General features: G+C 39.9%; 1 protein-coding gene across 1 annotated transcript; it reads left to right on the top strand.

Moving 5' to 3' along the window:
* The first annotated feature begins 120 nt into the window (after positions 1-120).
* IL13RA1 (interleukin 13 receptor subunit alpha 1) lies at positions 121-17,724 on the top strand. The gene is made up of 10 exons (XM_074834676.1): positions 121-296; positions 3,542-3,699; positions 5,792-5,927; positions 7,784-7,904; positions 10,097-10,281; positions 10,651-10,802; positions 12,024-12,156; positions 12,611-12,707; positions 13,312-13,396; positions 14,948-17,724. The coding sequence occupies exons 1-10, from the start codon at positions 200-202 to the stop codon at positions 15,065-15,067; spliced, it is 1,284 nt and encodes a 427-aa protein (XP_074690777.1). The 5' UTR covers positions 121-199; the 3' UTR covers positions 15,068-17,724.
* Positions 17,725-18,228: the final 504 nt, after the last annotated feature.

Raw genomic sequence — 18,228 nt, forward strand, 5'->3', positions numbered from 1 at the left:
CGGTGGCGGGGTCTGGGAGCCCACCCCGGGCCGGGGGCGGTGCTGCCCAGGTGGCGGGGGCGGGCCGCTGCCGCCGCCGCCGCTCCCCGCTGGGCTCGGCTCGGGTTACCTGGGCGGGCCGCGGCGTGGCTCTTCCCGTCTGGCCCGGCCCCCGCGACGGGAAGTGGGAGCGTGGGGCCGCGCTCGGACGGCCGGAGCCATGGATCCCCCCGGAGCCCCGCGTCCCCCCGGAGCCCCGCTGCGCTGCCGGCTCTTCCTCGCCGTCTGCTGGGTGGTCGCCGCGGGGCCGGCGGCGGGTAGGAGCGGGAAGGGAAGGGAAGGGACGGGGCGGGGGGGCGGCGGGGAGCGGGAGCACCGGCCGGCTGCGGGGCTCGCCCCGCTCCGCTCCCGGGCGCTCGCTGCCGGCCCTAGCCGGGGCTGAGCCACCCGCGGGGCAGCCGCTGCCGGGACCTTCCCGTGCGTGGGTCGGGCGGTGCGGGAGCTGCGCTGCCCGCTCGGCCGTGGGCTGGGTGCGTGTCCGCTCGTGTATTTAAGCGAAATGCTTTCATTTTGGAGTCGGAATCGCCCGAAGCGCGTCGGCTGCGTGCGAGAGCGGTGCCGGTAGCGCGCTCCGCCTCTTACCGGGCGGACGAACGGGGATGCTTAAAAATCTGCTTTTCTCTCTCAGCAAGGCAGCGTTTGACAGGGTTGGCAGAGATCTGTTTAAGCTCTGTCTTCGGTTGCCGGGGCTGTCTCTGCCTTAAAGACCAAACCGGCGGCCCGCCGCCTTCCTCCCGGTGCGTGTGGCTGGCGGCGGGTGCGGGGAGGGCGGCGGGAGCCGGGGCCGCCGGCTGCGGGGCTGGGCGCTGGCCCCGCACCTCTGCCGTTACGTTTAGTTTCTCCGCGTTTGGAAGCACGAAGGTTTAGTTGCAGGAAAGCTCTGTGTGCGTCTGTGAGGGTTTCGTAAGAACCGGGGCTCGAAGCTTTTCTCTTGCAAACATTAGAGAACTGTTGTTTTTTCAACTGGCTACAATTCGGTTTATAGCTAGAAAATCATCCTTAAGAAAATACAGGAGGACAAAACACTTTACAACACTTTTACGATAATTGATGCAAAGTATTTGTTGATGTTTCCACATTACGGCTTTTAGAAATAAAATGTTTTCTATGCAGGATTGCCTCATCTAATCTCTGCTAGTTACTGCTGCGCTTTATTTTCTTAGAAGCATCACCGTGGTTTTAAGACTGAAATAATGACTTGCCTATGTTTTGTAGTCGGTCTTTGAGTTGTTCTGCTAAATTGCTGTAGCGATGAGATTTTAATAACGAAAGTATTAGACTGTATGTATATTTCACACAACAAAAGTATGAGACTGGCAAAGCCTATGACTAAAAGCGAATATTCAGCTGAATGTAACATTAAAGCAGGAGCTTCAGAATTGTATTGATGAATCTAAAACCTACTAGATTTAAACTTTTTATGCTAATACAATTTATTGATTTATTTGTAAACCTTAAATATCCCTACTTCTTACTTTGTGTGGTTAGAAATCTGCAAAATTAAACACAGTTACTTCTGATCAGATCTATTAAAATGAAATGTGTAGAACTTCAGAACGGCAATCAGGGATGACTAAATTTTTTAAATTGTTTGTGGCTTCTGTAGGTAATAAGAAGTTTGACCATGAACACAGAATGCTTGAAGCTGTGTAGTCTTGTTGAATAAATAATTTTTTTTTGCATGGTCTAGAGAACTCGGTATTTGCAAACTTAAGGCCCTGATGCTGTTCCTAAAACCCCTCATAAGTTTTTATTAGTGGAACAGGTAATAGGCAAAGATGCTCTGGTTAGGTTCAGTTTTCTCAGAGGAGACTATATTTTTGTAAGAAGAAGAATTTCTCTGCTCCTAAGGTCAGCTGTAAAACCAAACACACAAACAAACAATCCCAAAAGTTTTAAGTATTCAAAAAAGCTAAGCATATTCAGGCTAAAACAGTAAATCCTAGTAATTATGCTCATTTTCTGTGCGAGCGTACGTTATCCGCACATACACGCGGACACGCAGATGGTAAAAATGTCTGGTCTCCACCATTGCCTGTCCTTTAACTTTGCAAAAGTCTGAGGAAGTTCCAGGAGTTTGATGAATTTGTTCAATTTTGGCAGCTCTGGCTCTCAGGAAATGTAAGATAATGGTGTCATGGACACTTGGAGCAGAATTCCTGCAGAAATAAGCTGTTTTGCCTTTCCATCTGCCGCCTTCCTTGTGCTGGCAGAAGGAAATGGGGCTGCACCATGACCTGGATGGCAAAACTGATCTCCCTGGAAGTATTCTGCCCTTTCCCCGTGCTCTCCCCCAAATGCTGGGGCAGGTTGAGCCTGGTTTCCCGGGATGAGCCAAGTTTCCTGGGATGAGCAACACCTGCAGTGCTACTTGATAGCAGTTTATAGTGTTTGTGAAACTACTGCGTAACAAGGGTACTTTCCTTCCACAGACAAATAGGTGGTGGTGCTTCAGTGATGATACCTGTAGATACCCTTGAGAAGCAGTCTCACTTGGCCTCTTAATAAATTATCTTCCGACAGTACGCATTAGAGTAGCCCTTTAAAAAAAACTAAATTCACTTTCATTTTCTTGGGGAATTACCAGTTGGTAATTCTTTCTAGAATTGGAGTCTGACACATACCTTCATTTTTCCTAGCAGTTTTCTATTTTCTGCCATATTTCCCTTCTTTGTTTTTCTAATATGACATTCAAGCTGTGTGACTGGGTATTGAATAGGCTGTGACTCAGTGCACAAGAGTAAGGAAGGGTCAATGCACAAATGGATTTATCCCAGCAACTGTCTCGAGTCGTGGCTCTTCCTCTGCTTCTGTCTTGCTTTGGGGGAAAAAATGTACCGCTGAAGTACGCCAGCAGTAAATTACTATTTGTCCCACACTGGTTTTGCTCAATGTGCCAGAGCATAGCACTAAAAGTTTAATAGGTGAGTAATAGAAAAAGCACTGTGGTTTCTTTGTTTTTTAACATTCTCGGTTTTGCTTGGATTGGGCTCAACTCTGTTTCTGACATACAGCTGTTGCTTGCAAGATGTAATCACTTGTCTTTTTTAAAGTTTTTTAAAACTGCATTGATGGATAATTTTTGGATAGAATAAAGTATTAATTGCTCCACAAAATGTATATACTATTTTTACTAAAGATACAGCATGCACGATGCAAATTCACTGCAGAAAAGAACTGAAAAATGAGACTCATCCTCCCTCCACGAGCATAAGTTTCGTTATCACAGCCACTACATTGTTGCATGCTACGATTTCTTAAAAATTTCTTTTCAATTACTTTTTTGTGTGTGCGTTTCTTATTTAAAAGATTGATGGACTGAGATAACAAGAATAGTAGAAACAATTTAGTGGGCAGTAGCGTATCTGATAGCAAATACTGGCTGACAAATTTGAGAACTCATTTGTGTTCTTTTCTGTTGGAAAGTTAAAAATCTGTCAGCATTACGAATGGTAAAATGTGGACCAACAGGATTGTTACAGTGGTAACTTCTTTCTTTTAGGAGCAAAAGTTCTTCCTCCTCCATCCAACCTGGACTACTCATTTATCCAAATCTGCACCCTGAACTGGACGTGGAACCCCCCAGAGAACGTCAGCAGTAGCTGCAACCTGGAGTATTCCAGCGACATCGTGATTGATGAAGTACCTCAGGACAAAAGAGTAAGTGCATCACCTCTTTAAACTCTGCTCTGCTCCAGTAAATGTCTTATTGTGATAAAACTGTGTGTGTACAAGAATATATATGTATATAAATACAGTTTTAACATAGTCTTTAATTCTTGTCATGGGATCAAAACCTCAAAAATGAGTCATACCAGCATGTGGGATCTTCAAATCAGAAAAATCTGTCTGTCGCGCTCTGATAATGGAGCTGCCATCGATAACACAGAAGTACCATAACAATAAAGTGAAAAGAGTTGTTTCAGCCTTTGCTTATGCAGCTTTCTATCCAAAATAAAATGTATACAGGGCAGTCCACATCCTTAAGACTTAAACGGTAATTTGCAAAGGCTGATCTCCTTCACTTTGCAATTTAGGAAAGACGTGTGCACATTAACCTTGGTGTAGCTGTGATTTAACAGCACAGTGTCTTTTGGAGGTAATGCCAAGTATTTAACATATTCCTAGATTTGCCCTGTCCCTGCACTTACAATTATTCATGGGGGTTTTGTTATGAAGGCAATATGGAACACATTTGTTCCCTGGAACAGAAATTGTAAAACTTCTTTGTTTCGGGCTTTTGTTTTTATGTCTGTGTTAGATGGTGCACAGCCCAGATGTGATCCCTGGTGTGGATTAACAAGTGTTTGGTCAGGGCTGAGAGCAGCATTGCCATGGTACTGAAGGGACCACAGGACAAATATTTTTGCAATTTATTGTCAGGAAGAGAATATGCTATCAGTCCATAATTCCAAAGTGTGAGAATTTGAAGCCTTGAATACACACCAGCTGTGGGGTCGGCAGCGCTGCTGTTTCGGATATGGTTAAAATCAATACAATGCCTCTTGAAACAGTCCTTTGTTGTGAGCACTATTACAGTTTTATGGCCTGATGTTTACAATGGCTTCTTGATGGTAACTGCCTTATTCTTTCTGACAGCTCCAGGGTATCCTGGACTTGAAGTAAGGCTGTGGTTTCACAAACAGCCAAGCTGGTTTAATGGCTTAACACTGCTAAAAGGGTGATACCTCATTTCTGACACCCCTTCTGTAATGATCTTCATCCTTTAGATGAGCTGGTAGGACTTGCTAACTCAGCAGAAACCTATTTACCTCTTCTGATGGGTTCATTAACAAATTAACAAGTTGAAAGTCTGCTTGGTTAATGAGCTGAATGAGTTTAGGGAAGGGTCTAACAGATGTTAAGGTCAGTAGCAGTGAAAGAGCTATGGGACAGCAGTTTCACGTGACAGGATGAACCAAACTGTGTATCATCTTCCTGCATCTTTTTGTATTAGAGCTGGTAGAACATAGACTGTTCATTGCTGTTTGATTTCCTTGCCTCTCGTTAGTGCCAATATTTTTATTTTGTTTTAATACACAAGTGGTTACACCATTCTTTGGTCATAAGATATCTTTTTTTAAAATCTTGTTTCCAGTTGAGTAAAGGCATCCCCCTAGCCCAATAAAAGATGCTCGTGTATGATTAAAGGGTTAGCCTTTTTCTCACATAAACACATACCCTCTTCTAAAAATGTAAGGTCATGGACTACTTGGGCCTGATGTGGTGTCATTGTATTAAATAGCCATTTGTGGATTTGTTTCGATAATTTTTTTCTCTTGCTCCTTAAATCCATGCAAACTCTTCTTATTGCTTTTTGGTTACATCTTCAAATGTTCTTTCTTCTGTTAGTCATGTGCAGACACACAGAAAGACGAAGGTTAGATTTGTAAGCTTCTCTTCATATAGCTGTAGTATAAACATGCTTATTTTGCATTATCCATGAAGACTTACTCTGGGATCATTTTCCTCCACATCATACTTGTTCCTTGATCTCTGTGTGGCCTTTGCTCATGTCTACAGGTCACTGGAGTAGAATTAGTTTTCCTTTGAGTTCTGAGTGCACCTGATGAAGAAAAAGGAAAGCTAAGTGATGCTGAGGCTTCCCATGTCATCAGACACTCATTTCATTTGGCTTTGAGTTGCAGTCTTTCTGAGAGGCTGTAATGTATTCTTACATTAACAGTAATTCCCATGTTTCTGATACGGTATGCCAAATGTTCTGGTTTTCCTGCACCCCATCTAAACACAGGAGTGGAGTAAGAGTCGCTTCCGTGTGACAGATACATTCTTGAATGAGGAAATGCGTTTCAAAGTGAGAAGTGAATGCAAGTACGATAACACCAGCGAGCCCAGCCGATGGGTGGAGACCTCTCTTCTGCCAAAAGGTAACGTGCAGTGGCCAGAACAGAGACAGACCTGCCTCTCTTGGCCTGAGGAGACACAGCCTTGTTTTCTCTGCTATTTTAACAAAATAGCGTAGAAATGTATCATAGAGAAATAGGGAGCTACCAGACACAAGGGCTAGTTCAATTGATAGAGCTTAACCAGAATGATTATACCCCATTTAAACACAACTGGAGTCTTCTGATGCTTAAAACCGTATGGGCAGGCTTGTAAAATTTAAATTCTCCTCCAAGAAAACAGTGTGATTCCTGTTATTCCACTGTCCCTGCCATGCTGTGGTTGTGAGATAAGAGATCACTTAGGTTGTATTAAGCCTGCTGACTTGATGACTAACATCTAAGTCAGTTTATTTTGTATGTTTTTTCTGTACGAGCAAAAGTGCCTAAAGTAATCCTACATTTGTAAATGTTAGAGGGATGAATCTAGCAAATGTAACAACTTGTTGAATAAATAAGTGACTAAATTAAATAATTATAGTAGGGTTCTCTCTTTTTCAAAAGAGATGACTGGGGTCTACAAAGCTGTGCATAGCAAAATGAATACAGAAAAAGTATTTTTTGTCTCTTGACATCCAGAAATAAGGGGTCCACAGCAAAACTGTTAGGAAGCAGACTTTAAGGAATAATATATTCTGCTGGATGCTGGGAGTTAGGAGGTACAGTTAGGAAATAGAGCCTCTTGCCTTAAGTAGTAAAAGACTGTCTAACCCAGGAGTGTGTGGACAAAAACCACATGTGGACTGGAGAATTTGAGACCTTATCAGGCTTCTCTACGTGTCTGTCAAAAGGGTATTCTGGAAAATCAGGGAAGCAGCTCGTTAGGACAGCATGTACTAAACAGGTTGGGGCTTTTAAAAGTCTGCTTGCAGATAAAATCTTTTTAAACACTTCTTGGAACAGGAAAACCAGTTTCATTTTCCTATACTCTTAGGCAGTTGCTACTTCAGGGAGAATGCAAGCTTGGAAGTAGAAGGTAGTTTGGGATTTACTATCAATAAAAGTCTGGACTGTTGATAAAATTAACATGGATTTTATTTTTAGTTCGTGGAGATGTTGCTACTTGTTACAAGGAAAAAATATCTAATAGGCTGTAATATGATAATACAATAGAAAGAACTTGTACCATACAAAAATGCGAGATTGAGTATGAAAGACTTTATTCCGTAATTGCTCTGCCTGGGAGATACACTGATGTCTCTATTCACAGTTGCCATGTACTCATTTGTATTTGTTCTATAATTTGGGTTTTCAGTATGTTGAAGTTGAAAGTCAAGAGATATATGGGTGTCAATTAAAAATTCAACTTACCCACTGTTGCTTTTGTCCATATTTAAGATCTACAGGAATTTCCACATTCAGAATACTGAGAAACTAATACTGTATCTGGAGAAGAAAACTATAATTAAATGCTAACTAGTTTTAATGTTGGTGGCTGTAATAACTATAACAAAGCGAAGTGCTATCCCTATAATTGCCGGTTACTTTAACTCCTTTTTAAAGTATCTGTAGTTTAACAGAACAAAATATTCTCCTGACTCAACATCTTGTCCTTAGCATCAGGTAACTCTAATAATTCAGACGTGGTAGAAACTGAGATTCACTGTTATGATTAAGTTGCGTTTAGAAGTTGCTCTGCTGAGATTTCACCTATTGCAAGTGATAAACAACTGGAATCGATCATTTGCTGTGCTGAGACAGCAGTGCAGGCTGAGAGGTAGCCCATCTTTGCCTTCCAGAGTTTCAAGTTATGTAAAAAGGAATGTTTTACTTCTGGAAATGGGGGAGAAGATTTTGCTGGCAAAATAAATTTTAAGAGACCTTTCCAACTTGCCTTGCAGGTATTCCAGGTACTGCTGCTGTTGACTTGAGCTGTGTTTGGCACAATTTGGAGTACATGGTTTGTACGTGGCGTCCTGGGGAGAATGCAAGCAGTGATACCAATTATATGTTGTTCTACTGGTTTGTATGAACTTTTTATTCCCAGCTCTAAAGTGCTTTGGTGCTAATCTTTAGTTTTACATTACACATTGTACTTGTCTGCTTCCTGCTGCTTTGAAAGGTCCCAGGGCATTGCATACAAGTTACTGTTGGGTCCTGTGCAACAGAAAACTTCACTGCTGAAGAGGCTGCTGTTGCTGAGTCTTTTTGGGAAGTTGATATAACTATTATGTGAAGTGCTGGCTGCTTTTGTAACCCATTTTAAAATAACTGCTGTTGCTTTCTAATTTTTTCTAATTGGGGCTTCAATGAGGGAAGAATTAAGAACTGAGCTAGACCAGTATATTAATTGTTTTCTTTGTAGCCCAGCAAACATGGGCCATTTAAGTCAGAATGACTGATTAATGTATGTGTCAGCTCTTAAATCACTGGAAAATGGTATGAAAGCATTAACACTTGGCAGTAGTCTTGTTTCTATCTTCAATATCATAAATAACCGATTCACCCTGAAAGCTACGGAGAACATCTTTTTATCATCATCCCTGCTTGCCAGCTGACTGCCATAAATAGACTCTTGTTCCAAAGGAACAGAGTTGTGTGAGCAAAAACTTGGCATCAGGATCTGTGCACGCTGATCTATGCATACTTCTGCATGTTGATGGGACTTGTAAAATGCCAGATTGCATTAGCTTCTGCAGAAATATTGAAGTTTTCTTTCTGAAAGACACTTATTGTAGTTTTAAATCAGCTTTCTGTCTTACCTGAACTAATTAAATAAACTTTTCCTATCCAGTCTTGCAGGGTAGCTGCTCAATTCAATGCATTTGGGCAGCAAACAGCAGAAGACTTGCTGCTTTAGTTAAATGCAGGGAGAAATGTTGTCTCTCTAAACTGCTACTGAAAGAAATTTTTTCTTTATTACAAGAACAGTGCCAATGAGGCATTGAAGATCTGAATTTCTGGGTATATGGATACTTACTGGAATAATGCTTTAGATCAGAGCTATGTATTTTCAACCCCTTAATTTTAATGAAGGATGTAGCTGCAGTGACAGGAAAGTTGTTTTAATTCAAGCTGCTTAGAAAGAAAAATATTTTTTTGATTTTAAAGCTGAAAACTAAGGAAACACTTGATTTTTGGTCTGAAAGATACATTTTCCATAGTGCAGGTGAAGTGTTTTTTTTTTTTTTTCATTTTGTTTTGGTTTTCAGAAATGAGTGAACACTACCTGAAAAATTATGGCTTAGTTCCATTTTATATTCTTCTCTTTGATGTTTTCCTCTAAAACCCTATCTTTTCATCCAAAGTGAACATGAATATAACATTAGCTTAGAACAAACAGATCCAGTCAGTGCACAGTAATACTTGCTGAAACAGAAGCTTACTAGAGCAGGTTGATGCATCATTGGCATGGTGCTGTCTGCTCTGAATGTCTCCCATCTCCATCAGCCCCAGGGTCAGGAGGTGAGAGAGGTGGATAAAAGAGGCGTTCTGTCCTGAAAACAGGACAGACAGTTTGGTTTCTCCAGCCCCTATATATTGAGATATGAAGTAGGGGAATGACACTCTTGTTGTGCTACTAAATAAAGCTCTGATTTACTCTATATCACTTTTAAATAAGAAATCGGTTTTCTCAGGAGGAAAACCTAATGGCGTATTTTCATTTGGACTTGGGGAACAAAGAGAAGCAAGGAAGAAGGTTCTCATAGCTTCTCTGTTATTGGAAGCAAGTACTGACATTTTGAAAAGCAAATGCAGGCAATAGGTGAAACTTGACTATCTCAGGCAAGAGCTGCAATACCTGAGCCATAGGTAAAGGAGATTGATCAGCTCATTCTGTCACAGAAGTGAAATTCTGTTGATGGGAAGTGATCCAAATTAGTTTGCTTTCTAAATATTTTTTTTCCTTTAAATTGTTTTGCCATGTGGAAAATGTGAACCAAAGCTGAAAGCCGCTGTTATATTTGATGCTTTGATACAAAGAAAACCTGTGTCTCTTTCTACTACTTGACACTCTTTACAAAATTAATATTCTTTCTAAAGCTTGAGATAAATTAGAAGCTTCTTACTTTGCTTAGCTTTACTTTTATATATGCTATACCACAGCTTTAATGCAAGATCAGTCTTTACAATTTGTAACACAGGTTTAAAAATAAGCTTGGCCCTTGCTGTCCTATTCTTTTGAAGTTTAAAAAAAAGTTTTTCTTCTATAGGTTTGATGGTTTGAAAAACCGTAAGAAGTGCAGCAACTATTCTATGCAGCAAGGAATCTTTGAATGCATTTTCAATCTTAGCTTCCCAAAAGTCACCAGTATTTACCCAGCTATAAGTATTTTGATTAGAGATGATTCTGAAGAAATTAGGCCTGTGTGTGCAAGTAAAAATCCTACCACCCTTGGTAAGTTTAACACCACATTATAAAAAACAATTTAAAGAACTTTGCTGGTATCTCATTGTGTTTGAGAAGCCTGCACATCATAAGCTGTAGATGAGACGATATGTTTAGATGCTCCCTTCTTCTATTGATCAATCAAAGATCAATTATACAGACAGGGTTTGTGCTTGGGGAGTGTGTGGGGGTCATTTTCCACTAAATTTTACTCTTATTCTTTTATTGTTTTTATTCTTTCTTGACTTTTTGGTGCTTTTTCCTCTTTCTCTTCCTAAACTGGTATAAGTGTATTATTATGCAATACAGGACTTGAACATTTTTTTTTGTAAGCAGTGAAATATACTTTTCAACTAATTCTTCCATTTTCCATTTCAGTAAAACCTGCTACACCAAGACGAGTTACACTGTCAAAGATAAATGATGAAATATATGTAGAATGGAGTGAATCAGACACCTTTCCAGAAAATTGTTTATTTTATGAAGTTGAATATCACAATGGTGATTTGGACAGTGCTCACATAATTAAAGTAATTTTTCATTCCTTACAGTTAACTGATTTTTTTTTCCTATGTATCTTGTGTTGATAGTCACAGTAACTCAAATATTTGCTGTTTAAAAATGAAAAATTGTGTAGGCTGAATGTGAATGGGGTGGGTGCACTAGCTGGAAGTGTTGTGTGGACTTAAGATTTTTCTCCCATAAAGCAGGTTTCTAGTAGTAATATCTATACAACGCAATTCATATGAGGCTTGAATCCTTGCCATCATTTGTTATGACAAAGCAGTAATGTGTAAGAACAGCCTGATAAAGAAGTACATACTAAACTAAACACTCATCAGGAAATACACTGTGGTGCATGTGCCTGTTTGCTTCTCAGTGATGTGGGACTTTGGTCTGTTGGTGGTGGGTTTTCCTGTCATTGGTCTGTGCTCGATCAGATGACTGACTTATTCTTGAATGACGTGACCTGATGACCATAAAGCAAAATTAGTTGCTGGTGCACACAGGAACACAGAATGTTATACAGAACAGCAAGGGGATAAAAAGACTGAGGATGGGAGGGAAGAAGGTATGCGCTCTTAGATACACTGATTTTAATGTACATATAAAAAGCATTGACTTCAGTATCTGGATGTACTCATGTCTGTATCTGCATAGCCAAACTGACTGTACTGTGTGATCGGAATGGTAAACAACATGATAAATTTGAAAGTAATGTGGCAGTCTTCTCCTGTGGAGCATATTTAGTTGTTTGTCCTACCCGAGATTTAGCAAACTCAGGTAATATCAACATTCCTCAGGAAACTGGCATTTTGAATCAAAAATAAGTGAAGTTTTATCCCAACTAGTGTGTTTGCATGTTTCTAGAGGCATCATAAAAGACTTTTGCATGGTCAAAGTTGGATCAGCGTTGCTGCCCTGACAGAGGGGGGAAGGCAGCGTAAATCACAAATGTTTCTCCAAAAAAGGCACTGATCCAAACACTGAGTCTTAGTTTAATCACTGGTGCCAAATGCTGTATGATAGATGTAGCAGTGAATAAGATCAAATCTTAGCTTTGGAATCTCTATTTAGGCAGTCTGTGCTCGTTAAATGCTACTATGTACTTTTTTTATGAAGTTCAGTGTTCACAAAAAGATCTTCCATCAAAACATTCAGTATACATTAAGTGCACAGTGAAGCTAGGCTTGTAAATGAGAATATGTTGGTAATTGAACAAAGCTAATAACCTTTTCTTTTTACCTTAGGTTGAAAATAATCATACGTCAATTCCTACCGTTGATCCTAATAGCAAGTACATCTTCAAAGTGAGAGCAAAACCAAAGCCTGAGTGCTACAGCAGCAAGCTCTATAGTGACTGGAGTGAAGAAAAGAGTATTGGTGAGAGCAGCTGTTTCTGCAATTTGTTGCACTTTATTCTTCATCTGTAAGGAGTCTAATCCCTTTTGTCTGCTAAATAAACAGGAGTCGAAGATCATCTTCCTATGTATCCATAATGTTAGGTGAAAAGAGGGCAAGAGAGTCCTTCAGCAGTGCCATCAGTTACTGCCTGTATTGCTATGTATGTTGATGGGGTTGCCATCCGTGTAGCTGTGCAATGCCCCCTTTCCCGGGCTGTCAGTTTTTCAGCCCTGAGTCTCACTGGTTTGCATTTTCTTGCCAAATCTATCTACATTATAATATGCTTTGAAAAATAAGTCCTTGCCTATGAAAGTACTAGTGTATTTGAAAAACATCCAGTCTGTGAACAAGTTAGAGAATTAATTAATTTGTTGTCATTATTCCTAAAAACCCTCTCAAAACATCCCTAAGTTTCTACAATTTTGTTTTTCAGGTGAGAAGATGGACAATACGTTCTATTTTGTTTTAATAATCACCATTCCATTAATAGTAGCAGTATCTACAATAATTCTACTAGTTTATCTAAAAAGGTAAATAAAAATCTCCCTTTATTTACAATTCACTAATTCTGATTGGTCTTTGACTTGCGTTACAATTCATCTCTCTTGCAGGTAAGTGTCCATGATGTGGCATGTTTCAATAGCATCTGTTTTATCCATAACATGTATTGCATAACAAAAATGGCAGCACCATTGTGCTTCTGTCATTAGAATTAAGTTTATAGACCATATACACGCTGTGGTTGCACTTGGGTAACATTATATCTGCTAACAGTTACGTTCTTGTTACACAACTATTGCATCTTGTCTCTTTAAGCAATGAAGTCTGAATTCAAAATTAAGCTTATATATAAAGGATATTTTACCAGACTTTTTTAAAAAGTTTACACATTTGCTGCTTTCTTTGTCAACAGTGAAAGTTATTTAGAATCTGTCTGTGTGAATATTCCCATTTCCTTTTGGTTTGGGGAGTAAAAATAAGAATTGGGTGCAGTTACGCAGAGAATGAAGGCTGTCCAGTGATGCCAAAGCTGACTCCACAAATTTTCTTGACTGCGCCCAAGTATGACTTTGAAATGGTGATTTTTAATTAATATATCCTTAATGTAATACTTTTCTTTTTAATTTTATGAAGGCTGAAGGTATTAATTCTTCCACCAATTCCAGACCCTAGAGAAATTCTTAAGCGGATGTTTGGAGAGCAGAATGAGGATGCCCAGGTTAGTAAGAAGCTGTTGGGCCAACTAATCTGTTGAACCAGAATCTGTAGGCTTCAGTTTTCTTTTTCCGAATACATATGTCTATCTTAAAACCAACTGTATGTAAGTATATCATATGAAAATTAAGTATTTACAATAGTAAGAGTTGTTCAGAAACAATTACTCAAAGCTGAGAGGGATTTTTTTTTCCCCCTCAAATTGCATATACTTTTCTAGGTACATCAGTAGAATTGTATTATTCTGTTATTTCACAAATTGCTAGTCCATTAAATGTGTTTTGGATTGGTTTGGGGGTTGGTTTTTAGGATGGAGGTTTAGGTTTTCTGGTTGTTGGGTTTTTGTTTGGTTTGTTGGGGGTTTTTTGCGGGGGGAGGGGGGCCAGGGGAAGGGGTTAGGTTGGGGCGTTTTTTGTCATTAAACTACTTCTCCTGAACATTCAGGTCTTTCTGTGCTAATTGCTTATGTTTATAATGCTGAATAAAGCTATTCATATTTGACTTCCAGAAACTGATATTTTTAGCACTTTCGTAGCTGACTGTGATAAATGAAGTAAATGAGGACATTTAGCTTCTCATTGGCAAAAGAACAAAACTAATTATAGCTGCTTCAAGTTTTGGTTGATGAAGACTTGCTATGGGCCTTTATTTCAGGAAAAATAAATATAATACTGATTAGGTAAACTATTATTTCTAAACAAATTTAACTCAGTAGCTCTTGATAAAAATCTTAAAGGAAGTACACTGAGAAGCCCTAATTCAAACCTCAACGTCAGGCAATGTATGTTGGTCTCTTAACACAGTCCTTGTATGGAAGGGACCTTCTGACTCACTGTGGCATCTAAAAATTTATGCCGCCTGTGAAATAGTAGAGGGTAGTGACTATCTGATTGTCTGGTGCTGCATGTGCATGGAATGTTCTCAGTTGAACAGGAGTTGCAGGAATTGCTGACTCTTTGAAAATAAGTTGTCTTTTGTGGCCTCCCAATTGCAAATGTAGTCACAGTCCAAAATCCAGTAGTCCCTTTTTCCATAGGGGTATTCTATGTTCACCTAATAATAAACGAGAACTCTGTGGAAAGCAAAGCATGTATTGGTCATTATGGGACTAAGATGGGACTCTTGGCCATGAGATCATAATTATGGTAGCTGTTACACTTTGTCATGCTTTCTTACTGCCCCAAGTAATGCTATGTTCTTGCCTCTGAGTATTATCTTGATCATCTCTATTTGCTCAGAGTCTCAGTGAAAACTCTACTAAGTGTGTACATCCTCACTTCTTCATCCTCCTGCCTGTCTTCACCCATTAGCTGTAGTTGGAAGCACTCTTAAGATGGGAACCAACCTTCAGTTCTTTCTCATCTCCAGCGGGGACAACTGTTCTGTCAACCAAACTTAAGCCATGTCCCTAATAAGCACAATTTGTTGCCCAACTACCTTGCCTTTTTCGCCATAATATAGGCTGTACGTTGTGAAACGGGTCTGTTTTATTGGGCTGAAAAAACAATACTCGCCATGAAGAAGCACTGTTAAAAATGCTGTTCTTCTCTTTCAGAGCTATGCAAAGGATGATTCTGTGAATGCTTATGACAGGTTAACTAAGGAAGAAGAAATTCATTCTTTAGTTTTAACAGAAACTCCAGCGTGCACTAATTTTGTAAAAGAAAACCAATAAACTGTGTTTTACCAGTGAAAGATGAGGAAACTTTCATCCCTGCTCCCATACCTCAGGTGACAATGTAGATGTGAAGAGGCCTGCAAGATATTCACCAACTTTCACCTTACTCAGTCCTCACTGAGTCTTAATTCTCTGATGCTCAGAAGATACATCACTAACAGCGGCTGTTCCTCCACCTCTGCTAGAAATACTTGGCTTGGATCATTCAAGATGAGCATGTACATAAATTTCTTGTGACTGCATTGGAGCATCTCTTGTTCTGGCTCCAGCCAGCTCTGCCCCATTACTTGTCATTTGCACTGTGTTTGTGCCTCGCGTTAGACTGTAAATGGGTTTTTTTGGAGCAAGCACCATGACTTCTCTGAAGTATTGGGCTCTATTTTGCAGCAGGTGACATGAGGCTTGTTTACAGTAGATGGCTCACTAGTGCTTCTACGTGGAACCGCTGCCAGGTAGGATGCCAGAGCGTGGACTGTTTGTGGATGGCCCGTTCCGTGTGCTCCAGGGCGGGGCATTTCCAGAGAGCATTTTTGGACTGACCTTCTTATGCTTCTGGTTAATGTGTATCAGATGTGGCCTGGTCAAACCCTATAAAAGAGGGTTGTTTTTTCTTTAAAAATGTGTATGAAAAGCCTCTCTGCTTTCCAGCTGGTATTCAGACTATTCATAGAAAAGGCATAGTTTTTTATCCTTTAAAGTGCCTGCACTCAGATGCCTTGCCTTCATGGACTTCTTGGGTTAATTACACTTTGCTTAAAATTATAAACAGATTTTTTTTAACTTGTGTTGTGCAGTGGCAGATGACTGTATTGAGTCTCACCAGACTATGATTCTACTTTGGCCATATTGGCCTGAAAACACCTGATTTTTGGAAGCTAAGTCATCCTGAGACTGTCCAGCAAGATTACCAGGATGGATGCATGAACCTAAGGAGCTGTGGTCAAATTGATTAACAAGTGCTAAACCACTGAAACAGAATTGATTCAAAGGCTTCAAGACCCATCCTTACTGCTGAGCTGATGGATTTGGGGGAAGAGGGGATGACAATCTTGGCCTGTTTTTCTTTCTGTAGCGACGAGGTTGTGATTTGAGCTTCCCCTCTGGGAGCTTAGCAATTTAAAACAAGGTGCTGATTTGACTTTTTAAAAATGTTTTCTTCTATATTTTACTGCAGCAGGTTGATGACTTCTTTTTTATAAAACTTTAATTGATTTGTTCATTTTTTGATGGGTTTTGTTTTTGAGGTTACTTTGCCCAGGAAAGCTCAACAGACATTCTCTGGCACAACTGTGACATTTCTCTGCTTGGAATTCTGAGCATTAGTCTCCACCCTGTGCTTGCAAGGGTGTTAACAGCAGTACCTTGATTGTGCTGGAGGCAGAAAGTAATGTAATTGGGAGAAAGGGATCCATGCAAGCTCTTCATGGTTAGCGTTCAAGAATTTCTTGCTCCTCGTAGCTAAGTGCAGACAAGTTAGTCATTGATACAGTCAGTCTTAGCAGACTGGGAAGATACATCCTCAGAAGTTTGCTAGGAACAAACCTTTTAAAGTTCAGCCCTGACCTAAACTCCATTCAATCAATCTGAAATGAAATGCTACTGTTTTAGAACACATTTTTCTGCAAAAAGTAGAACCAATGAAGCTTGCTTTTTAGCTACAAGTTTATATCCTTTACCCTCTTATGTATTCCCTCCCTCTCAAAATCCAGTTCTTTCCCCAGCCCCCACTGAGCTCAAATACACAGTTTCCTCCATGTCTTTTTTCCACCTCTCATTACTGGTGGTAGAAAGGGGAGGAGAAATGTAGCACAACTAGTAGACCCCATATTAGCTTAAATCTTTTACTTGCAAGCAGGCTAAAAAGAAAAGACATGATAAAAATTGGTTACTGAGACAAAACGAGAACAAAGCCTCAGGGATTTCAGTGAGATAAAACTCAGGTTATACGAAGTCAGCTAGCAGCACTATCTGATATTCCAGAGGTAAAGGAATAGCACAGGGGAAAGGGTAAATTCCTGTGCCAACTTCATTCCCTCTCCCCCACAGCATTTATATTATTATAGTGATATAAATATTTCTCAAATCTACCTCATCTAGAATGTTGCTTATCATAGACCACTAGACAAACAGAAATGTATGATTTCAAGATAAGTAAGCATAACAGTGTAATATAAAGTTTTGTGGCTTTCAGTATAGCAATCTAGGAAGATGATCCTTGGTACTTTACCCCAAATTCTTTTGACTTTTGTTTTGGTGTTTATGGTAAAGCCAAAGCTTATTTGGGGGGGGGGGGAACAAACCAATTCATAAAGCCAAAGGAGTGGAAAAAACAGACAGAAGATGTTAGGCCAAAAGGAAGATGTAAATGCAGAGGATGGTTTAGATCACTATATAGAAATGGTTTGGGTAATTCTTTGTTTCCTGAATAATAGTAATTGACACACTTCCTAATGGATGGATTTCTTGGGCCTGTGTTTTGGCATGTAAAGTAAGTTTCTCGGTGTATTTTCATCTTTAACTTTCTTTTTTATGATTAGGGTTTTTTTAGCTTGGAATTTTCTATGTTTTGCTATCATTTGTTCTTCAGTGCAGTTACTTGATCTGTAAGTTTGTTTAAAGAATGAATAAATATGTTTGAATGTTTTTCAATGTAATTGCATGGCATTTTGTTCTTGGTTGAGAAGATAAATTGAGACAGAAGAGATGGCAGTGGTTTAATGAGAAACCATGTTTGAGGCATGCAGAGGTCAGAAGAAAGACTGAGTGTTGCTTTGCCCTCTTCCCTTTCGGAAGTGAACTCAGCCCATGCAATCTGTGGCAAATGCTACAGCTGTTGGGTTTTTTTGTCTGGGATAATGAAATGGAGATGAAGCTGTGCACAAGACTTGTGCTCTCACCTTGTGTGTACTCAACGCCACGCTACTTTCAGACATTGGCATGTTTTTTTCATAATGCTATAGAGAGTTAATAAATTCTCAAACTGGAATTTAACTGAGGTTGCTGCAGCCTTACCAAATGTAGTTCCAATATTTTATGTCTTTGGCTGCTGAAGTAATTGAAAATGACAGGCTGCTAAACTGATGAAAGTCATTACCTAGTTGCTCAGACCCAAATGTGTTCAAGTGCCAAATAAGCACATTAGCAATGGATTCTTTGAA

The sequence above is a fragment of the Strix aluco genome, chromosome 10, assembly GCF_031877795.1.
Source record: "Strix aluco isolate bStrAlu1 chromosome 10, bStrAlu1.hap1, whole genome shotgun sequence".
In the NCBI taxonomy this organism is placed as follows: domain Eukaryota; kingdom Metazoa; phylum Chordata; class Aves; order Strigiformes; family Strigidae; genus Strix; species Strix aluco.